Consider the following 23,974-nt stretch of genomic DNA (forward strand, 5'->3'; position numbering starts at 1 on the left):
ATTAATCATCACTCTGTTGTTCACTGAAGGTGATAAAACAGGTTAGGTTTTAATCAACTACATAAGTGTAAAGGGACTTCATCATCCCCACGGTCACATATTTATATTGTGATATACTGTATTTATTATTTCAGCCTGTAATGTTGCCTTGTGCAGCTCTCCTCCATGGCCACAAGGGGGCAGCTGACTCCATATTCTAAAAATAATCCAAATAGTGACTGCAAATAATTTTAGCAGACATTATGTATCACTCCTGAAAATGTACAACACGTTTTTGGGTTTTTTTTTGTCAAACTTTCCCTGAACGGAGTAAAGAAAGAAAAAAAAAAGATGCCTGCATAGAGACTGATACTGACTGGTTCATTAAGAGACTTTTGGACTTTTACCTTCCGGTAACGTTGGTGCAGGTTGTCCAGGCTCTCAGGGTGGGTCTGCTTGCCGATATTGGGCTTGAAGATAATGAAGTTCTTGCCTCTTCCTTGTTCAGCCAGCAGCACACATGGGTGGTTACCTCGTAGCTACAGAGAGGCCACACAGGCAGCGAGTTTGTCGTTAAAAAGAATCCTTTGACTGGACAAGCATCGTGTCATCACATCATTAGTCTGTGAGGTATGGTTTTTTTTTTATTATGACATGGACTCACCTTTAGGGACAAGTAGAATCCCTCATCAGGACCACTGAGCTTCAGTGACCTGTTGTAGGCCTCATCCCAGGGCATACCTCTGTCCACACTGATCTATAGAGGCAAGAGATAAATAAGAATGAAAAAAACAAAAACGCCCACAGACAAAGCATGAGGGACGGCAAACCAGTCAAGCAAAAACACTAAAGCCCTTAGAGTGAGACGAACTCTTACACAGAAATAGTAGTCAAGAGGTGCAATTCAAAACATGCGGTAATACAGATGTATATGTGAGTAACACTCATCGTCTACCACAGCCAGGCCTGTATCCAATACTCTCTTCTCCACTTGCTAAACTGGTCCTGGCTGTGCAGCATTCTGCCCTGCTGCCAAGTTTGAAATGTCAAATGTAGGTTAGCCTGTGGCTGATGGCGAAAAGCAGAAAATACCAGTAATTATCCTGTTCCCACCTACCAACTAGTGTCTACATCGGCTCCTTAGCCCTGGGCCAAGCCTGTATGATCACAGTCTTACAGCGAGCAAAGTGACATCCATCAAAGCAAAACACATTTAACATTTCACTGCAGAGGCTGCTACTACCTGTGAAACTAAATACAACAATTCTACTATTGTGGCATGTGTCTCTGTATGCAAATGAAAGAAAAGAAAATCTTAATGAATTTAAGAATATAAGTACTGGTATATGTTTCATAACTAATGACGAGGGCTGTGCTGCCACTGAACATGAACTTCAAACTGTTTGCTCTATTGAGAGCCTGAAAGTCGTACTGGATAATACTCAGAAGAAAGCGCGTAAGATTAGCATTTTTTGGCCATCATGTATATTCATAACATCACTTCTGGTTCATAACGCTCAAGCTGTCTTGGCAGGCACAACAAACTCTCACTCCATTACAAAGATGGCAAACAGGGTCACAGCTTAACGTGGTGTGTGACGCTGGAAGAACAGCCTTGGCCTATATTATGCTTGCGCTCGTCAGACTGCGTGTTCCCCCTCTCGAGGCCAAAACATTCTGCGCACATCTCCACATAGCTGACGCCACATTGGTGATCTTTTCTTGGTTTTTGCTTATGATATGACATACTGATGCTACTGCCTCTCACCAAAGCCCTCTGCTGATACACCCGAGATGAGGTTATGCAGTCCATACCTTATAAAGGACAACCTGTCCATCCTGAGGGTTCCCGACTGTCAAGAAAGATTCCTGCTTCTCCTCATAGATCTCATCATTACCCGGGGCCAGGTCTGTCACAAACACAAAGAACAGATATTGTCAGTGTACATCAACAATTAGTGATAAAAATTTATTTAGAACTTAGTTGTTGTTCATTAATACATTTTTTAAGTACGAGCAGATTTCATTCCTGTGTTAATACTTCATGTTTTTTTTGGGCTATCACATTTGAACTCCATACCTAGGATTCCCATGTCGTATTTGCCCTCTTTCTTGTCCTTCTCAATTAGGTAGTCAAAGTTATCAGTGAAGTACTGGAAGAGATGGTTCTGCTTGTGGACCTCCAGACCCAGGATACGATTTAGGAACTTTGTGATGCTGCAGTCTGAGATAAAGACAGAGCACAGACCAGCGTGTTGGCAGATGATCACAAAATACAGCTGCAGTATATTTAGTAGCTGGTATAGCGGCATTAAAGTTGCCCGCATACCTCTTGGGTACCCTACCTTTCTCAGTACTGATCCCAAAGCGAGGCTCCCGACAAAAGATGCCCACATCCATCATTCCAAGTTTCATGTCTGTAATAAAGAAAAACATATTTGTTTCACTCATTAATCATTCTCAATCAAACTCATGTATGAGCTTCTATGAGTACAGCTTCACCAGAACAGTCCACTCAAGCTTATACAGACCTCTGAAGAACATGGCTTCGCCCCCGGGGTATCCTTTGGGAGGGGGCACCTTGTTTTCTATGTGGCCAAGGATTGCTTTGGTGATTTTATCCAGAGCCTTGGTACCGTACTGCAAGAGAAAGGAAACACAGTTAGTATGGATGGACACATTCTCTCAGACACCATATACCGGTACTGCTAAAAGGTTAAATTGTTTAAATATTATATTAGCTTACCTTGTTTTCAAAATTGTACTTGCTCAGGTCTCTGGACTCTGTGGCTCTTCGGTCTCCATGGGTTAATGCACCCTGCAAAGTGGATTAGCAACATTATTATCATTATTGATATTATGCATAGTAGTAGCAGAAGCAGCAGTAGTAGTACTGGAGGTAGTATTGATAGTATTAGTATAGAATGGCATTATAGTCATTAATAATAATAATAATGATGTGCGTTTGTTGTTCTGAATGGGTCTGAGCACTTATACAACATGACTTCAATGCTCAAAATAGACAGTAGAGAGTACAGCTTCGACGGCCAACAACAAATGGATTTCCATATGGTCAATCTACAGTCAATACAGAATTAATTTAACATTACAATGGAGATTGGTATGGACTTATGCCAAAACGTCACGCTAATTGAGAAGAACAGAATCCATGGTACATTTAGATTAGAAACCAAAAATGTGACACCATTTGGCACATGTAATGAAAATTGGTCTGTCTGGGATTTTTTCATGATGTGTTTAATAACCCAGGATTTAAACCAGTGACAGCAACCTGATTTAAATGGGCTAAACTCGCGCACACACACTCATCAAACAGTGACAGTACGCAGCCCTGTGTGTGTCCAGAGACAGAGGGGAAACTAATGAGGTTAAGGTGTGAAGGGAAACTTTTTCTTTCACTTCCTACGTGCATCGCTCTGTGCTTCGATAAGAAACATTTTGCAAGGTGACGGACAAATAACGCAATCTCTTCTGTACTTTTTTTTTTTTTTAAAGTAAAGTATACCGAAGAGCCTGGCTTGTGTTTAATGGTTTCAGTGCTTTCAAGATTTCAAATGAACCGTGAGGGAAGTGAAGGAAAGTTTAGAGAAAGCCGAGTCGACAGCAGATCAACCTCGTAGCCAGCTGCTGGCTCTGCCCACATAGAAAAATGCCTTGAGATACCAAAACAAAGGGATGCCTTCGCCAAATATGACTTCACTGCTGATCTGGAGTCAGCCCATTGCAAAGGTATTCAGCCGCCTATTTGGAGTGACCATGTGTGTGTGTGTGTGTGTGTGTGTGTGTGTTTGGCGTGCGTGTGCACAATTGTATTGTATCGGGTTCAGGCAGGCAGCAACCCAGACGAGATGTGACCTATTCTTGATGCAGATTTACCGAACGCAGCTGGCAAACACAGGAACGACTTCCTGGAACTGCCATTCCCTCTCACCCTCCTTACCCTTTCCCAAAAGAACTGTCATGCTGTGTCACTATGGAAATAAATGACTGCTGGTGTTGAAATGCATTGATAATTGTGGAAAATAACCACAGACTTATAAATTATCCAGACAAGCTCTTTGCTTTTTTCTGCCTATTCAGTTTTCCGTTCTGGGCCAGGAGAGGGGAAAGACCCAGAATCTCTTGAGGGTTTGCGGAGAAAAGTTGATGCAACTTCAAGGGAACCGACGATAAAAGAGGCTCTATAGAGAATCTCCAGAGTGGGGAACATCCCACGAAACAGGACGGACAGCGGGTGAGAGCAGGGTTAAGTTGCAAATGGCAACACAGAGCATCAATAATCAATAAATACAAAACACAGATCCTCTCTGTTTACAGTGGAACAATTCCTCTCACACTTCAGCAGACAAAAAGATGAAATTAATTATTTTCCCATAACACAGATTTTACTCAGTTAAAGAGGGAAAATAAAGGAAATATGGGAAAACATTGTGTAAAAGAGCAAATTCAGTACACACATTCACACAGACACTTTTAGAAAGCTGCTATATTTACCAGACTCTCTAGTCTCTTTGCCACAATTGAGGCAAAGCGTCTCTCCCCGGCCAGCTCGGAGATGAGGAAGATGTACTCTGGGGCCGTCACCTGATTGGACCGATGGGTGCGACCTTAGAGGACAAAGAAAAGATGACAATGAGACAAAATCCCAATACAACTTTTACAACAATGCACCCAGAGTCATGTTAGTGATATTGTCTCACACACACGTAATGAAAATGAATGAAAATATTGTCTCCGTCTGAAGTTATACCATGCTAAGGTTTGAAATGACAGACCAGCGGTACAGGATGACGCTTATGTCGTCATATGTCATATGAAAAGGATTTCACACCATCTTATCTAGATGTCCCCTTTATGTGAAACAGCTGTGGTTTTGACAGATTTTCTTGCTGTCAACAACCAAGCAGAACGTACAAAAAAACACCAGAGATGAACAAAAACAAGTTACTGGTTTCATGTGAACACATGCTGCACCGTCTGACAGACAGGATAAATATCCAGAAACAGCAAAGTAAGAAGGGGATATCCCCCATGACATGATGGGATCTGCAATATCAAATAACTGAGATCATTGTTGCTCTCATGGATGAAGCCAGGCTTGAACAATTTGTTATTGACCGAACGGTAACAAGTCTCTTCATTTCCATAGAAAAACCCTCTGGAACATTTTTTTCCTCTTTTGAGAAAATAACTTTTACTGTGTGTGTGTGTGTAGTTGTACAGTGTGTGCTCTGACATATATAAGCATTAATCCACCGTTACATACAAAGCAGAACAGCTGCTAATGGAAAAGTCTTATTTAAGAAGTTTGATAATTACTATGACAATTAATCCATCCAATGGTGTGTGTGTGTGTGTTGCAGACAGGGACAGAGAATGAATTCTTCTAAATTCATGTCACTTGCAGCAAAGAAATGCAGGAAAGTTGTTTAATGGATTAAACAACTTGAACTGTTTTCAGTGTGAAAGGTTAAACGTTTAGCACATGCCATGTACCATCGCAGCCTCATATGACCAGCAGCGTTTCACTGAGACAAGACGGTATTTGTCCTCATTTGGTAACCTTTGGCCTAAACATGAGAGTGAGGAATAAAGCTAGACAGTTTGTGGAGTGACCCTCTCCTGATCTTCAAAGAAAGAAATTATTCATACACTTTTTTATTAATATCCCTGATGACCTTTGAATGAAACCTCTGCCAAACACTGAAAGCATGAGCATATCGTCCATCCTCATAAATTACACTGAAGCAATATATGAATTAAAACAATGATATGATATGAGTTGTAATGACTCGTTTTCCAGACTGCTTCCTCTTTTGTAAATTACTTTGAATAAGGAGGACAAAATATGTATTTTTTTTAGTTTTAGTCTACAGCATTTATCCCACCCTTTACCCTCTGAAAGGCTCATTGTAAGATTCATTTCCTTGACTCACCAAATTGCTGAATAGCTCTGTCTGCGCTCCACGGCAGCTCCAGGGTCATGTGGACCCTGCGCCTCTGGTTTTTTATTCGCTTGTCTGCCTGCAGGGAAATCCCAGAGCTGGCTGCCTCTGAGATGATTGCCACAAACTGGAAAAATAAAAAATAGTGAGGTTTGGATTATTGTTGAAGATTTGTATAAACAATGTTTAGAAAGCAGCATGTTTCTGAAAGATGTTGGAGCCGTTCAAGATATTTAATATCAATTTGATGTTTATCTGACCTTCTCTCCACCCATGAAGCGGTCTTTCTCCTTGATGTTAATGTGGTCAATGGTAAGACCCTGCTCAGCCCGTGATTCGTAACGGACACTGCCGTCAGGACGCCGAACTACACGACCCTTGCGACCAGTCATCTGCAGACAAAAAATTACATTGTTCACTTGTAGGGGGTGGCGACGGTTGAAGAACGTGTAAACCCCACTGGCACTGGAGTGTGTAAAGTCTGTACCTCGGAGACTTTATCTGGTCCGCCAAACTTATCGATGAGTTCATCCAGGGTATTAAGAGGTAGTTCTTTTCCCAGATCAGATATTTTGTTGAGGAGGCCCTGCTTCATTTCTTCTATCCTTGCTGTGAACACAAAGCAGAGAGGGCATTAACTTTGGAAACCTAGCGGATGAAAGACACAAAAATAACAGCGTGGAAGATTGTTTCACAGTTATATTATATATAATATTATTATATATAGCATGTATATATATATATACACACTGTATATTGTATGTATATTTATATCCATATTATTTACTGAGAGACTTCTGAAACAGCTGCATCTGATTTTGCTCAGTCCTCCTCTCACACATTATTCCTTCTGACAACATAAACTGAGGAAAAAAAGGTGCCCCTTCCTCTACCTGTCTGGAAGCTAGTGTGGTTCACAAAGATGACATCATCATTGTCCAGCAGGGAGTCAGGTGAGGAGTTGGAGTCTGTGTCCATGCCATCAGTGTCACTGCTGCTGTCATCAGTGATGTTGATCACGCCGCCACTGTCCACTGTGTGCTTGGCTGCCTTGGTCTGGCGACCTCTAGGCTTCCCTGATTGGAAATAAGATCATGATAGTTAGACCAGGAAACAATAGGCAGCTCAAAACATGTGAACTTTTTGTATTCTTGCTCCTTAAAATTATTTGAAGCCAAAACATAACGAATTAGCCATGCAAATGTAGCGCATACAACTAGATATGCCTAACTATAAATACACAATCAACACTCTATCAACTGTTCAATTTCGACTACAGGGAAAATGTCTGATAGTCAGCTGACTGGCTTCATACAGTAATAGTGTATAAATGTAATATGGGCACAGTACTTAACAGTCCACATGCTGATATGCTGTGACAAATGCATCCTGTTCACTTACGTTTTCTCTTATTCCCTGGAGCCTTCTCTCTCCTCTGCTTCTCTGAAGGGAAATGTTTTGTTACAAGGGACTGGAATACCCCCCTAAAGCAAAAGGAAAGAGGAGAAAAAACCTTAAATTTTGACAGCAACAGCATCGGGGCAACACAGAGTCGTTGAGGCATTTAGATTGTGTACATTCCCGATATGGCCTCATTGTCGATGATAGGTGTTGACGGGTTGATGAACATGTGTGATTTGACACACTCAGACGCTCAGGCATGTCTGCTGTGAGCTTCAGGGTCAAACAAAGAGCACCACTCCCCCGGTCTTGTTTTTCTTCAGTGAGCTGTTTTCATTGATTAAATAGCTGCTGATGACTTAAGAAGCTTCCTGATTTCATTGAAAATAAATGGCGAGGATTTAAACATGGTCTGAATTCTTATCATTTTTAGTCATTAGGCTGTGTGGAAGCAACAAAAAAAGTTTAAGAAACCCACAGACTGATATGGCCGGCCTCCAGCAAACAGTCAAAGCATTCAAACAGGGCCAAAGGTGTCAGACAGGTATAAACAATGTGAAATCTTCCTGTCTTCTTTAAAATCTTACAACTGTGAGTGAACATTTCACCGTTCAGACAGTGCCATTCAAACATTTAGTTATTTTTGGTGAATACCCTCTCCAATAATCCTATTAACCTTGAAAAAACAAAACAAAGAGACAGCACTTTCTATTTCACTCACTCTGCTGCAGAAACAAATCTGTCGAGATGCCCATCGTTCTCATCCAGGACTTCTCTAGTGCGAGACTCTCCAGTGGACTGAAGGCCAATAACAATGCACTGTGGTGGGAAAAACACACACAAGTTCAACATTTTTACTAGGAATCTGACTGATTCAAAGACAAAGTAATAACGTCACTATGCAGCATCATAACATTCCAAATAGGATTCTGTGCTTGTAGTGTACAAACATAAATCTCCTGCTTGTTTCTTCCTCTGAGTATTTTTTCTCTTCTAGATTCATGTGACATGTGTCAGTGTTCGAGAGTGTGCTGTACTGACCTTTCCAGCCAGCAGCTCTTTTTGGGCCAGCTCCACCAGGCAGCGGACCTTGGCAGCGATACAGAGGTATTTGAAGAAGCGCTGGTGAGACGACCAGAACTGCCCCCACAGAGACTTCCTGCTGACCAGGCCCAGTTCATCTGCTGCACGCATGAACACTTGCAATGCCTCCGCCCACTGGACACAGATTCCAGATGTTCACAGTCAGTTTTTAAGTTGAGTGCTTTTTTTAAGTGTCATATACTCTACAGAGACGATATCAGCAGCTAATCCTCATTCGTGAGAGGCACAATGCTCACCAATTTCGCCGCTTTGTTGTAGACCTTTTTGAAGTCATCGTCCAGTCCGATCTCTTCGATGCGGAAAGATACCCCTGAGAAGCTCAGCTGCCTGGCAATGTACATCCCGCTCACTTTCATGTCCATGGCAACAATCTCCATGGCACCGACACCTCTGTCATATAAATTATTCAACATGATTCAATCACAGGTCAACCAGCCATGACTGAAAACTGATTGTAAGGAATTTTCCAGTAAGCAGAGCAATATGAAGATATGTATCCACATGAGTGAGAGGCTCTCAGAAAACATAATTCTCTGCAGTGAATTTTCTCCAAACCTCTTCTCGATGGCGTGCAGGAAGTCATCAAAGACTCTGAAGGGCGTGCCCTCACCCCAGATTCCCAGGCGGCTCATATAGATCATGTTCTTTGGCTCAGAGGCACCTGAGGCAGGAATGAAAGAAATACATTTTAAAATCTTCATAGTGTTGCCTTCTGCATGTAAATGAGCGTGTGTTCTTGTGTACTGTCAGCCTACCTGTGGCACTGGCGTATACCACTCTGGCCCGTGGCAGCTTGTTTTGCAGGTCAAGCACTGCCTTGCCCATCTTTGTAGATGTGGCATTCTTGGCTTTGTGGCATTCATCAAAAATAATCTGTAATGGTGAAAGGTTAAGGGCAAACAACACAGGCAGGCGGTGACAATTTGTGTAAAACCACTGTTGAATGTGGGGGTGTTCAAAATGAAAACAGGATGGAGCAATGTGAATGTCAGTTCTGTGCTGGACAGATGAAACATGTGACATTTATGAAATGAAAGGATACAACTCCATCAAAGTCTGGCTTGCACCAGTCCAGAATCTGTTTAATTCTTGTCCGCCGCTGCCCTCCTGCCTGGCTCTCTCCAATCAGCGCAGAGTAAGTTGCAAACAGGACTCCTTCTGAGGTAGCTGTGTCTCCATACTTTATCTGCAAATACAAACATTTTCAATCGGAGAATATAGCTTAGTTTTGTCTCATTTTCTCCTCTGATGCAGATATTACTGAAGCTGTTGCCAAGTGAGAAATACGTATTCTCAGGCTGTCACACCAATTCCACCTGGACTCACCTTGTTTAAGGCATGCACAGGAATAGTCGGTGCATCTATGTCTTTGAGATCTCTCTCTGCATCAAATTTCAGGTCATTGGATATGCTGAACCTGAGGGCAAGAACAAGAAAAGTCAGTAATTCAGCCGGTTACTGCACACACACAAGCCCTGGGCACACAACTGGATACAAAGCACAATCCTGCTGCAAACCGGAGGAACGGCAGCTGTTATTTAGCTTAAGGCTTGTTTGAAGGTCGCTGCATCAGGTCTACAGGAGCAGTAAATGTCTTACCATAGTGCTTTCTTTCTTCCTTTAAGGAAATTTTCCAGGATGATTCCTGCCACAGTTCGTCCCTTTCCAACTCCTGCCCCATCTCCGATCAGGAAGCCTGCCCTCTGTTGGTTCTGAAGGATCACCTCGTGTTGCTGAAGGAGCACAAAGACGAGCAAAGTTTTCTAATGTGATCAAAACTTTCATCATTTATAGTTCCAAAATGAACAACTGCCTTATGTTGAGCAAGTGTGTGTACCTGGCAGGCATAGATGATGGCTTCTAGCTGCAGAGCAGACAGCGAGCCACTGTTGATAGTTGACTCAGGGATAGACAGAGTGTATGTAATGTCGGGAGGAGGGACACTGGATAGTGTGTTGGTCTCCACCACTATGTCAGGATGAGAAATTCCTATGGTGGCTGAAAACAGGTTTAAAGGAGGGAGAGGATGTTAACAGCAAGCTGAGTGTAGTGTTGTATTCAGAAAGATTAAAAACGTTTAATAGGTAAGTGACGTCGACATCCAGTCTAGAGGCCTACATTTCGAAGGTTTGTATTCAGCATATGTGTCTACATGACCCAATTCCTCCGACTCCTCTTCCTCAGCCTCCTCTTCCTCCTCTGGTGGAGCTTGGGTTCTCGGAGCCTGGAAATTCAGAAAATGTAATTCACATTAACGTTAACAGTTGCATTTGGGAGTTTTTTTTTTAGATTTTTAGATTTTCTTGATTCAGCTTAGGCAAAGACGATTTAGCAAAGCAACTGTGGCTGAAAGTTAGAGGCGGGTCAGCGGTTAGTAAGAAGTCAGTGCCGCACATGTAGAACTGCTTATCCGAGGAATATTGACCAGTGAGAATAAAATAACAAAGGAAATGACAACGTACATAAAACCAGCTAAAGCAGAATGAAAGAGGGCTTTCTCACATGTTTGCAATGGTGCACAAAAAGTGCTTTACATATTCAAGCAAGACAGATGCATGTTAGAAATAAGAAAGGTCCCATTTTGACAGATGAGTGCAGTGTTTTTACATGTTTGTATTTGTTCCCTTTGCAATGTGCACGAGTGAATGTCCAGGATATGCAATATGTATAGGAAAATGCAATAATTTCATCATCTGTGTTAGACTGGTCAAAGAAGGCACAGGCATTACAGTTTCACATACCTTCATGCACTACACTGTCAAAATGTGACCGTCACTCTTAGATTAGTGGCATGTTATGTTTCTATGTAAAACAGTCTCAGGCACATCTTGTACTGCAAACACACGGAGCAATAACAACTGCGCTTCAAACTACGACACAGTCTGCGTATCTCGGTGTTAACCGACTGCTGCCAGTGAATAGGGTCATCGAGTTAGAGCTTGATTTCATTTCAACATCAGATTGCAGAGGTTGGTGCAGCTACCTGGAATCCTCCTAAAGGTGGGGTGCTGATAATAGCAGTTATATCATCCAAACTGGCCAAGCCATGAAACCTGCTGGTGCCATTCTGCTGTCAACAAAACATAAAATGAAGAAATATAAACTCAAATAAACACAGAACAAAAACGCATTAGAGAAACAAATGCAAAGAGAAACAACAACAAAAAAAAACATGAGAAATCATTGCATGAGTGTGCGTATATGTTTGTTTGTAAATGCATGTGGGCACTTCGTGGATGTCTGATGGCAGCACAGCACTCAACAAAATGCAATTTGTTGTCTGGCGGTGAAAAGCCAGTGACAACAACAACAACAAAAAAAAGCTGTGTGTGTCTGGGAAACATAATGGATGAAATGAGGGCAGAATGAAAAGGAAAACATAAAGGGCTTTCAGTAGGCAGAAGAAATAAATGTGCTCTGATTCAAATCAAAAAGATATCCTCAAAACCATCTAATTCAAAGAGGCCGCAGCGGCAGCAACACAGGCAGGGATGAGGGAACAACATTTAAAACCGTTTCCCTCATCGGGTCACCAGCTTGGAGACCATGATGCACTACAGTGCACCAAAAAAAAACATAATTAAAAACAGAATCTCATGTGTCTCTCAGTCACTAATTTGGAGATGCTACTTGGCTGCAGTGTAGGAACAGCTGGTTTCCTAATAGTGACAGTCAATCAATCTCAGCATTGATTATGTTCTGAGAATAAAGGACTGAAATGGATTTGAATTTGCAAGTTTAAAAAAAAAAAATATCGAGACAAGCGCGTGTGAGGAAATTGTCCCCAATGTTTATTTCTTCTCTGTTCAGAGTCAGACGATAATTATTTGAGCGTGTTAAATAATAAAATGTGAACAGACAAGAGCTTATTTTATACTTCTATGGTGATTTCAGCTTTTGCTTTACCCATCCCTTCTTGGTAAAGAGACTGTTAACATTTAGTTTCAAATGAGATAATACGCTAACTTAAGAAGAATTTCCTGCTGCGAATGGGTGACTAACATGGGAACATCCCTTTTTTCAACAGTGGTGTCTGTCCTGTTCTGCATGCTATCAAATGAAATGTTAACAGGAAAAAAACAATTATCTTCAGTATAGAAAACCCATAAGCCTGTGTCAAACACAGTTGTAGTGTGGATCATCTTGAGAGGAATGACTATGAACACTGCTACATCATGGATCCCAAGTGGGAATGAAACCTGTCACGGCCCAGACATCAGCATTAATGTTTACAGAAAAAGCGGGACAATCTGATCATGGCCTGCTGGGGCTTGATGTCTACCCTCAGTACACCCACACATGCGAAAAAAGAAGTCTGGATTGCATAATAGTTGTAAGATGAGCTGTTGATTTGGCAACTAGTGTTTCTCGTTATGATGTGTGCATGCGTGTGTGTGTGTGTGTGCGTGTGTGTGTGCTGCTGACCTCTAGCTGGCTCTGTGCTGGTGTGGTGGTACTAGTGTTGACGTCCCAGAGGGTGGGCACTGTGTCCAGGTTATCCGTGCTGATGAAGGACTGGGCATCAGCATACTCCGACAGTGAGTCAGCCGGAGAGGAGAACAGAGAGTTTGTCGAGAGGTCATCAATGCAGGACAGGTCCTGGAGGCACAGACAGACAGAGAGGGGGTGTTATTATTGCGAAAGTGACACAGGGATTCCTTAAATCAAACCAAGCCAGACACAGCTTTCCCATCACTCCCTCTATCGCTGTGATTCATGGGGAAACAAAGGACTATAAATCTTAAATGAATCTTCCGTATCAGACGAAGCGCACACCACGCAGCGGAGGAATAGTAAGTGTACACCACTGAAAGAAGAAACCTATGAATGGAGATGAACCACAGACAATAAAAGGTGGCACATTCATGTGGGATTTCTGCCAAGGCTTCAATAAGGACCGACACCAGCGGCCAAACAAAATCTAATCACACACAGACGTGTGAGTGTGATCATGTAAAATGGAAAGCGAGCAGAATGAGAGAGTGCTTGTGTCTTTGTGTGTCATTTTAGCCGTGGCTGCCTTCCAGTCGCCCCTCTATTCATATCCTTTCCAAACCATTAGCATGCCATGTTCTTTAACCAGACCCTCGCTGGAACCCCCCGGGCCCCCAGAGACGTATAAACATGGATGTGGGGAGATAGGGAGTGAGTGATGGGATGGGGGGAAAACACATGGCAGACAAAGACAAGCTGAGCTGAGGAGGAACTATTTTTGGAAAAAAAAAGGGAGTATGGATCTCTTGGTTTTATTGTGTGTGGGTGTGTGTCTTCTCCAAGTCCTCGGTGTGTGTGACTGTATGCATGTTATATTTATACTCTGTGGGCCAAGTGAGGAGTTTCCCACACCCACACGTTCCACTAAAAACCCTCCAGGGGATCATGACGCCTCCTTACACATAACCCAGTGGGTCCAGTGAGCTAATTCAGCATTTTCATTTCACTGTTTACATCCCGTAAAAAAAAAGGGCAGTTCCACATTTTGGAAAAATATGCTTGTTTACGGAGATGACACAGCCTGCCACTTCCCCCTTCTGTCTTTGTGCAGAGCTAAGCTAAAGTGGTGGCAGCTTCATATTTAGCAGACAGACATGTGAGCTTTGTCAATCTTTTCACACCCAGCTCTGAGCAAGAAAGCAAATCCCAAAATGTTGAACTTTTCCCCCTTAAGATCCGGTTTCTGCTGCTGCGCACTACTATTGCATAACATCCAAACAACACAACGCAGTTAGTTAAAGCAGAAGTAAGTGATATATTTGTGTTAATATAAGTCTTAAATAGTTCTATCTTCCGACAGCAATCACTTACATAGAGTGTTTGGACCGAAACACGGGTCTGTCAGTCACTCTGCTCTGCTCTGAGCCGAGGAGAAAACATTTCTCGTATCCTACAGTTTTTATCCAATGAGGAGAGAGAACGGCATGCAGGGCTGTGTGTGCAGCCAAGGGACGCCGTGAATGTGGTGACGTAGGGACGAGGACTGTTATGGTGCGTTCAAGGCAGCCCGTAACTCGTGTTTTTCCGACCTGTGAAATTGTACCAGTTCAATCTGGTACGAGTTCACAGGTCGGAAGTTACGAGTGGCCGTTATAGTGACTTTCACAGGTAAAACAGGTCGGAAAAACACGAGTGGGCTGCCTGAAACACTACAAAGTCGTAAGTTGTGACTTGAAGCTGTAATTTACGGTTTCAAAAGCCTGCCTGGAACGCAGCATTAGCCAAAACGACCGGATCGCTTACTTCTGCTTTAACACAGGGTTCCCCCTAGAAAACTAGTTAAGCCCGGTGGTAGGGTGGCACACCGGTGCCCAAGCGTGTTTTTTTGTGACAGGGGCCTGACCCTGACCATTGACTGATGGCAGGGCCCTATAGGTAACAGATAACAGAAAATATTACCATAATTATGTCACATTTATGTAACATATTTAGACACCAGTCTCACAGATTGCACTCTTGAAATGCTGTTCAACCAACCACAAAAATAAACAATAAAAACACTATTTAAATAAATAATATCAACTGTCTGCACTCTGCACTAAAAACCAAAAAACAAGTAAGGCCTGTCGGTCCACCAGGCTTCTAATACACTGGTGGAAACCCTGGTTTACACATTTCCTTAACTGCCCTGTGTTGAAACAGGCTCTTACATGGTTGCCATACAGAACATCCAGCTATTTTTTTTTCCTGATAAAAATAGTATGCAGGCACAAGAAGCACAGAGTGGGATTACAGCACATAATGACATTAGGCCTGAAGACGACTCTTAGAGGAAGAACAATAATGTGCTGCGAGAGCCCAAAGTAAAAAAAAAAAAAAAAACTGCCTGGAAACGGAGATAAATGATTAATTGTGGCGCTGACTCAAATCTCAACAATCCGCTGCTACTGATTAATGTGGAGAAGCTGCGCTGGCTTCTGTCATAGCTGCGCATTAACCGTTGCTCACAGTTCAGCTGAAAATGTTTCGCAGGCGTGAGAAGACAAGATGTCGAGGTCTTACTGTTAACATGACTACATCATGTGGGAATGGGGCCCAGTGAGGTGGGTGAGCAGCAGGCAGACAAACACAGACCAAGCCCTGTGTGTGTGTGTGTGTGTGTGTGTGCGAGTGTGTGCGCTCACAGATACATGTTTATATTTTTGCCCTCTGACATTAGAGGAAGAACTCGCTGACCATAACATGTAGATGTTTGTGTTGGAAAGAGTGCTTTTTAAAGGGTACAGCACTCAGCTTATCAGTGCTTGCTGGTAGCTCGTCAACTCTTTCACCCTACCTTTTTCTTTTCCTTTTCTCCCTGTGTGTTCATGTGTGTGTGCGCTTGTGCTTCCTGATGGCAAGATCAGGCATGAGCGCTGAAAGCAGCATAACAAAGATGATCTACCCTGCAGACAGCTGAATGGAACAAATGCCTTTTTCTCAAATGACAGAGGGATGTAGTATCTACTACCACTCCTAAACACATAACCCCCCCCCCCTCACCATTTTTGTTTTGTTTATCCTGTCAAGTTGTGTGTCTTTCCATCTCATCCTCCGCCCCTGTCTCACCCCTGTTCCCTCCTTTCTTGGTGCTCCTGACTATAGAGAGATGAGTAAACAAGGCTTGGAAAAGGGACGCTGTGTCACCAGAGTCCTCATTCCACAGAGTTGTGGAAAAGCCCCAACACGTGTGTTTTACTATGGAAAACAGCAGTGTGAAGCACCAATATTGGATGAGCAAGATCAGTTGGGAATGATGGTTAGTTTTAAACAGAGACCCAATATTTGGTATAAAAAAAAGAAAAAGAAAAAAAAAACTACTTAAACAGGTTTGATATGAAAGCACAGAGTAAGTTGGGTTACAATTAAAGAGCTGTCATAACAACTTTCCTTGTAAGAATGGTTAGCTGTTATGAAACCCGTAAAACCTTAATGACTCCAGTGTGCTGCATCACAATGGATTAATTCAAGCTGAAGCTGAAACTTGTCCTAAATCAATTTGCTCTGCAAATATGTGATTTGTATTTAGACCTGGGGGTCATTGCTCCACGTTACATTACAATGTGACTTCCAGGCCGTCCACATCATGTAAATCCATTTTACAGGGCAGGTGCTGGTGCAGTGTTGTTACTGACGAGGACCAACAGTCCTGATGCAAGAAGAAATCACAGACAACTCGGCCACGTCTGGGCTGATGCTAACCCAGACGTGGCCGAGTTTCAGCACCGAGCTAATCGAGTTGTTAAGCGGAGCGTAACCGAGGCAGCAGTGTTTGTCCCCCGGCAGCAGCATTACCCAGGGCTGGTTCATCTACCGCTCTCCAGACTGGGCCCTGCCGAGGAGAGATAAGGCTTGAATTCCAACTGCTCTGATGCTAATCTGGCTCCTTCCACAGCACACTGCCACAAAACTGTGAAACTTGTAATCCTGCCCCTCTCTCTCTCTCTCTCTCTCTCTCTCTCTGAAACCACAGACAAATACTGGCAACCACCCATCATCTCTAGTCAATTAACATGGAAAAATCAAATGGACTTGCTATGACAAAAACCACACGTATGCACAAAACGTCATGTCACATTGTGTATCTTCAGACACAGCAAACTGCATTTGAGAGTCTGGATGATGACAGTTATCTGGTTATGACAGTTATATGATTAGTGGAGGCAAACAGAAGTGAAAAAAGTGGCTGCAACAAGTTCCTCCAGCTCTTAAGAAAGCCCACAGAGCTGCAGGGTGGCTTGATGGTTGAAGACTGTGGTTAGCAGCTCTAAGAATCAGACCTGGAAAAATAGACTTCTACATATAAACCACCCACCAACAACTTGATGTATTTACAGTGTGATGAGTAATTTGAAACATGTTACTCGATACCCCCACCGCCTCCTTAAAAAAAAGTCCCAGAGATTCTTTTATCAGGAGAGATCATCGACAAACACAAATAGGTAAACAAATATTTCTCTGTGTTACTACTTTGAAGGAGAGAGGACCAGCCATTTCTGATATAACCATTATGATGACACTGACTACGACACAGCCCTGTGATAAACTCAGGCGCTACCATACAAGGACGTCTAGCAGCCCTATATTTTACTTCATTTTCTAAACAATAATTTCCATCTGCCTGTGTACTTCTCTTTATCTGTCAATGTTGCCAAAGCTGTTGGAAAGGAAAAATAAAGTTTCTGGTCAGAAATGTCCTCCATGATAACTGCGTCGCAGTAAGGTTGATCAGATAGGAGCCCTTCTTAAGAACATGTTGTTAAAATAATGAGCTCAGGGGATGTGGATGTGGCTTGTATTTCCTGATAAGCCGCATTATGTTACAATCATAGCCTCTGTAATCAAACTAAGAACAGGTTTTGTTTTTTTTCACTTGTTTGTTAGTTGTTTTGTTTTTCCCTTGTAACTCCTGTGGTCAAATCCTCTGTCTTGTAATCCTCACCAGTGCTACCTCCACTGAAGTTATGGCCAGCCACATTCCCCCTGCCATACATATACTGTCAGCTGCTCCGTTCACACACATTTTCCTTGGCAAGATGCACATGACGAACAGTGTGTCGACACGTTTGTTGCTGGTGACATGATTCCTAACTCACTTCCCAACTTGAACAGGAGAGTGGACAATGTCTTGAACTAACCCGTGAGAGAAAATACTTTCCCTGCATCCAGTTCATGTCCCTGCTACATATCAGAAAGTAAAATGTCCCCATGCTATCAAAAAGCAAACTTCAGGTGTTCACTTTTGTATAGTCCTAGCCACATCCTGTTAAACTCACTAACCTGCCGCACTGCAAGGCCAGACTGAGGCCCCAGGCAGGCAGGCAGGCCAGGCGCAGGACTTTCCCCTCCCACTCACTGCCAGCTTGGCTGCTTTTCCAAGGCCAGGAAGTCACCCAGGCCTCCCACTTACCCCACCCACCCACCCACATGTACACACAAACACACACCTCAAATGACCTCACCATCTCACCCGTATGTTTCTGTCATCTGCTTCTTCTCTTCCCCGTATTTTAAACTCTATCCCCCTTGTTTCCCACCCCTCTCTCTGCCCCTTCAGCCACACGTTGTGTGTTTATCCTAGTTTTCGTTTTCCCACAGAACTCTGCAGCAGGAAGACGATCTATTTGACCCAACACTTAACTTTTCACTGATATCAATCTGTATGTTGTTTGACGTCTTTTCAGGAGATATAATCACCTGCTGCGCAGTTAAACAAGGACAACAAAGGGATCATGTTGCAAACACTATTGCGTGCTAAATTATGTGGAAAATTCACGCACGTACGGTATATTTCAGATTACTTCTGCACACTGTGGAAAATACTACTGTCATTTTTACAAATAATTCAGGAAGAGCTGTGGTCTACTACTTTACCACTGAACCCTCTGCAATCATTATCACTGTCTCCATCTCTTATTAGTCTAAATATCTTTCAATAGTAATAATGAAACAATAGTAGCGGGGGCGGGGGGCGTGTGAGGAGGGGGTTGAGTCAATTCACAACTACAAATACGTGAGCTATATAAGGCCAATAAAATGCCATGGCTCTTGTTTATAATGAAGGGGGCGTAAAACAGCAGTGTAACTTAGCACAAGCTGTGAGTGAAGAAGGTGCAGGGGGAGCGTCTTGTGTGTCAGTATCTGTGCTGGGTGTCTGTGGGTGGGACGGTGGAACAGAAGGTTATTAAATCACCCACCCCGCACCCCCCAACTCCTACGATCAGCTGATTGGAATAAGCCCCACCCCAGGCTCTCCCCTCTTAGGTCAGCTGTTGACCTTGTCCATACAGAACCTGATTGATGGCCCCCATGTGTGTGTGTGTGTGTGTGTGTGTGTGTGTTCTTTCATGGGGTGGGTCTGGGGCCAGGAACTGAAAAGCCACCACTGGTGTCTCTCTTTCTGTCTGGATTACGTTATGCCAAGCTGTCTGCATGTCGTACATCCCTCACATATCTGCTGGGCTGTGACTTTAATAGCACAGCTCTGAGCTTTTCTCTTTTCTTGACCTTCTCACAGACTTGAAGCAGGCACTGGCTTTTTTTTTTTTTTTTTTTTGGCAAACCAGCTCTTTGATTAACTTGCTATTTAAGACTTACTTTGATTTCAATATTAAATTGATTTTTCATGGTGCGGAACAGAGCACAACAAGTGCTTTGTGGACAGTATGAGCTGTCGTAAACATAAATCTGTTTGAATTGTAAGAGAGCTTTGATCGGGGAGCCCCCTCTGTCAAAAAAGCCAACGTGTTTGTGTATGAGCAGTTGAGCACACATGGGAAGTTTCAGATCTTGTTTTGGTTTATAAAACACTCAAGTCTGACAACCTTCAAGCTACAACTACATTCAAGCATTTAGTCTGTCACAGAAAAGCCTGCACCAGTGCTTCACCTGGCAGAGCACGCACCATTAATTTCCTGTTTCTGTCTTGCTACGTCTGTCACAATAAAGACAAAAAAAGTTTCAAAATATATATCTACAACAGACTGGAAAAGTAAAAGTCTCTGTTTGAGAGAGCTGTTTCCTGGGACCCTAACCAACACTAATGCTAAAAGGCCTCTGGCAGTTACATCTTATACTCACATTTTTTTTATTTGTTTGTTCCTAAAACACAGATTGACTTCGCCTGACAACCAGGATGAAATTAAATTTGTAACTGGGCACAATGAAGAATGATCATTTCATTGGATTTACAGCTGTAAAGTCAAAAAAGAAAATTATTGAGTCATCCTCGTCTACCCCACAGACAGCCAAGTCTAGCCGATCCCAGACCAACTATCCTGAGCCAATCAAAGCGGTATAACCCCGTCCAACAACCTCCTGACAGGCGGGCCTTCATGCGGTGCCAAGTCTGAGTTAAACAAGCCAGGGACAGCGTGCTGCTTACAAGCCTCCTGGAATTTTCCAGTGTTTTCGGATGTTCTGAGAAATAAAGGAATGCCATGTCGAGTGTCCCAGCAAGCAGCTGAATGACATGTGTGTGTGTGTGTGTGTGTGTGTGTGGAAGAGGCCGAAGCTTACACTGGGCTTACGACTTTTAATAAGCCGGCAAATAAATCTACCTGGCAAATTCATATTCTTTCTTCAGCAAAGAGGAACAAGCAGAGTGAAATGTGTATAACAGGACAAGTGGAAAAAAAATCTAAAAGGCTGAGAGAAACCGGAGTAACAAGGGAAATTTCATGTGCTGTGTACATGGGGTGGTGCCAAGAGGAAGTCACCCACCACCGGGTGCCTTAAGGATGAGTTGGCATACACAGAGGCGCTGCTCGACAGTTTAAACCTGCATCTTGAGAGAGAAGAAAACAGAGCTGATTTGCTTTCAGCAAACCGTGATAGGCTTCAGACAGATTTGTGACATTTAAAAAAACATAAGGAACACAAAAAAAATGACTCACAGTAACAGTAATTGTGGGGACGTATCTGTGTTAGTGTGACAAACTAATTGCATGCGTGAGCCAGCATCTTCGTGTTGAGAAAAGTGGATGTGAGGGGAGTGTTGACGCAAGATGACGTCTCAGTTATGCAGAAATTTCAACACAGCATACCACACAAGACTTGCAAAATGGGTAAACGCTGTCATTAGTAACAGTGTCAACATGGCTTGGAGAGCAGAAAACTTTATTAAATGTTGAGTGAAACAATGTGACTGTGTCCGCTCGTCATAATTGAAAAGAATACAACCATCTCTCTCTGTACTCATTTAAAATTATATGATCCTTAAAAAGCTCTGACATAAGGCAGTGTTTTTACTAAATCTTATTTTCACTTGCGCCATGTGGCAGACACTTGACGACATGGAGATTTGTGAGCCGTATGAAATCAAAAATACAAACTGCGTATTCAAAGTTTCTCATCTGCAGTAAGTTGACGTCACTTTAACCACACTTCCACACACCTGTGGTCAGTGGACTTACTATCACACGGTGGGCTGCTTTCCCACAAGTTTCTGATTTAGTTCTTAGTCAGTAATCCACTGGTAAGGGGCGAGGGGATTTACTCTGTTACCATGGCCACAGTGACCAGTCCAGGACACAAGATCCAGACGTGACAACATGACAACTTTTTTGTTCATTTAATTTAATTTAATTTAATAAAATAATAGGACATCTTCGGCATGCACACACACACACTGAACACAGGCCACTAGTTCATTACAGGACAAACACAGACACATGTATAACTACAGGCAAATCTACGTGCCATGTAACATGTATGGCTTTGGAAAGGGAAAGAAACTGGAGCAATTCACACAGCTGCATGCAGACACAAGGAGAAGAAAACAGCTCCAGCTGGCCAGCAGATTTGAACCCCGGACCTGAGATGACTCTGCTTCGCACTGAGCTGCAGCTCGGCAATAAATCTACCTCTATCTCCTTTATTTGAGACTGTAGTATGAATTCTGCTCTTTGATAATTTTGTACACTGTGGGTTGTACACCGTTTGTAGTGAAAGAGGGCTTACATCGTAAATGAAAAGCAGCTACTGCTATGATTTTGTACGGACAATTTAACAATGTATTTTACTTTTCAAATAATAATAAAAAAAAAACGTAATTAATTCTGGCTGGAGATACCTTATTTAAAGCAGAAGTAAGCGGAATATTTGTGTTAATATAAGTCTTAAATAGTTATGTCTTCTGACAGCAATCACTTATATAGAGTGTTTGGTCTGAGACACGGGTCTGTCAGTCACTCTGCTCTGCTGTAAGCCGAGGAGAAAACTTTCCTTGTATCCTACAACCTTTATCCAATGAGGAGAGAGAACGGCATAAAGGGACGGTCCTCTCCGTGTGTGCAGCCAAGGGATGCATGTGAATGTGGTGACGTAGGGACGAGGACCAACAGATCCATGACGAGGGTGGGGACTGCTAACTCCATCGGCTGACAAGAAGTTAGCCAAAACGACCGGATCGCTTACTTCTGCTTTAACTTGAAAAATAATGACGGGGTGTCAAGTGGTGCAGGAAGTTAAGCGGGTGCCCCGTGTATAGAGGCCTCAGTCCTCGCTGCAGGCGGCCCCAGTTCGAATCCCGCATCGGGCAGCTCTTTCCTGTATGTCATTCCCCCTCTCTCTGCCTCCCCATTTCCTGTCTCTCTCAGCTGTTCTACCTAATAAAAAGGCATAAAAAGCCCAAAAAAAAGAAAAGAAAAAAGAAAAATAATGACCAGGCCATACTTAGAATTTTATATAATAGTGACAATAAAACATGAATGCAAACGGCGTATAAGAAAGGTGGAATCTGGGGCGGTGCATGGCGCAGTGGGTAAAGCGGCCGCCCCATGTGTTGAGGCTACAGTCCTCACCGCAGGCGGCCCCGGTTCAAATCCTGCGTCGGGCAGCCCTTTCCTGCATGTCATTCCCCCTCTCTCTGCCTCCCCCTTTCCTGTCTATCTCTACTGTGTGCTGTCAAATAAAGGCAAAAAGCCAAAAAATATACTTAAAAAAAACTGTTTAAAAGAAAGGTGGAATCTTTTTCAGGCAAATGAGCAGAAATCGTTTGTTAACAGTAAAACCAAGTGATCCATAACACCTGACAGTCATCCAACTGCATGGGTTGTTTTCAGTCTCTGACAGGCCAAAAGGATTTGCCACATATCCTGCATCTTAGTAATAGTGAATTTTTAAGCCGAACAATTAACCTGTAAAATCACTGTTGTCTTTTCAGCTTGCGTCATCCTGTAGTTTTTCAAAGGTTGCAATTCAGTTGGCACCGATATGCGATACCTGCCAAGCTCTTAGACAGGTTTAATCATTGTATACACAAATCTGAAAGTGCTCCTACAAAATCTGAAAGTGCTCCTACATTTGAAATGTGGTTGAGAGAACTGGGAAATGTATTACACTTGGAGAAAATCAGGTACATTATATCTGCCAAAGAGGAAATATTTTTTAAAGTCTGGTGGCAACCTTTTCTCGACTTAATGTCTAATAACTGAATTAGTGCTATTCTGCTGTTGTGCCATTTATTTTATTTTATACATACTATATGTCCTGTTTGTCTCATGTAAGAAGAAACTCTGTCAAAAAATCTGTACTGTTCTGTTTAGCACCACCATCTCTTGTTAATTTGTATCTATTTTTCTGTTAAAAAAGCAATAAAAATAAATACACACAAAAAAAATCATTGTATACACGGTTAGATATTGGTCAAGATCGCATCGCAATGCATCACATCGCAATGCATCGCATCTTGCATCCATCCTTGGCTTTGCAGCGTAGGAAACCTGCACCCATCCTCTAGCTTCTTGCTCACCCATTCTCTGCACCACTCATCATCAACCCCCCTCATGCACTAGCTCATCCTAACCATCACAGTTTATTCACTTCCCGTAAGCTGCACGCCGAGGTCATGCTTGAGGTTTAATGCAATACCAGGAAACTGACAACATGTGCCCATCGAAAGGCAGCCAGGGAACATGTCAGTGGTCTTTAAACAACAAGGTTCACCATTTCTCCTGTCTGTTAAACCAGTGTCTGGTATGATGCACTAAAAAAGGACTGCAGCTTTCACTAAACATGTGTCAAATTTTGACTGTCCAAACTCCGGACAT

At 42.8% G+C, this 23,974-nt stretch overlaps 1 protein-coding gene across 4 annotated transcripts in view; it reads right to left on the reverse strand.

The window, feature by feature from the left end:
- sbno2b (strawberry notch homolog 2b) overlaps positions 1-23,974 on the reverse strand; it is a 62,806-nt gene that overhangs the window by 6,113 nt on the left and 32,719 nt on the right. For 3 of the 4 annotated variants that reach the window (XM_083970853.1, XM_083970856.1, XM_083970855.1), the window contains 25 exons: positions 12,876-13,049; positions 11,434-11,520; positions 10,569-10,674; positions 10,288-10,448; positions 10,050-10,183; positions 9,777-9,867; positions 9,493-9,636; positions 9,206-9,323; positions 9,006-9,111; positions 8,687-8,840; positions 8,388-8,564; positions 8,068-8,165; positions 7,347-7,429; positions 6,839-7,021; positions 6,433-6,554; positions 6,206-6,337; positions 5,937-6,072; positions 4,495-4,607; positions 2,726-2,797; positions 2,511-2,619; positions 2,325-2,396; positions 2,060-2,203; positions 1,795-1,889; positions 644-736; positions 387-518 (listed from right to left, as the gene is read on the reverse strand). In XM_083970853.1, the coding sequence (XP_083826979.1) occupies positions 387-518; positions 644-736; positions 1,795-1,889; positions 2,060-2,203; positions 2,325-2,396; positions 2,511-2,619; positions 2,726-2,797; positions 4,495-4,607; positions 5,937-6,072; positions 6,206-6,337; positions 6,433-6,554; positions 6,839-7,021; positions 7,347-7,429; positions 8,068-8,165; positions 8,388-8,564; positions 8,687-8,840; positions 9,006-9,111; positions 9,206-9,323; positions 9,493-9,636; positions 9,777-9,867; positions 10,050-10,183; positions 10,288-10,448; positions 10,569-10,674; positions 11,434-11,520; positions 12,876-13,049 (3,036 nt within the window). The remainder of the gene's footprint in view (positions 1-386; positions 519-643; positions 737-1,794; positions 1,890-2,059; positions 2,204-2,324; positions 2,397-2,510; positions 2,620-2,725; positions 2,798-4,494; positions 4,608-5,936; positions 6,073-6,205; positions 6,338-6,432; positions 6,555-6,838; positions 7,022-7,346; positions 7,430-8,067; positions 8,166-8,387; positions 8,565-8,686; positions 8,841-9,005; positions 9,112-9,205; positions 9,324-9,492; positions 9,637-9,776; positions 9,868-10,049; positions 10,184-10,287; positions 10,449-10,568; positions 10,675-11,433; positions 11,521-12,875; positions 13,050-23,974) is intronic. The other variant, XM_083970854.1, reaches the window with a different exon arrangement.

This window comes from Trachurus trachurus, assembly GCF_905171665.1.
Source record: "Trachurus trachurus genome assembly, chromosome: 4".
Taxonomy (NCBI): Eukaryota; Metazoa; Chordata; class Actinopteri; order Carangiformes; family Carangidae; genus Trachurus; species Trachurus trachurus.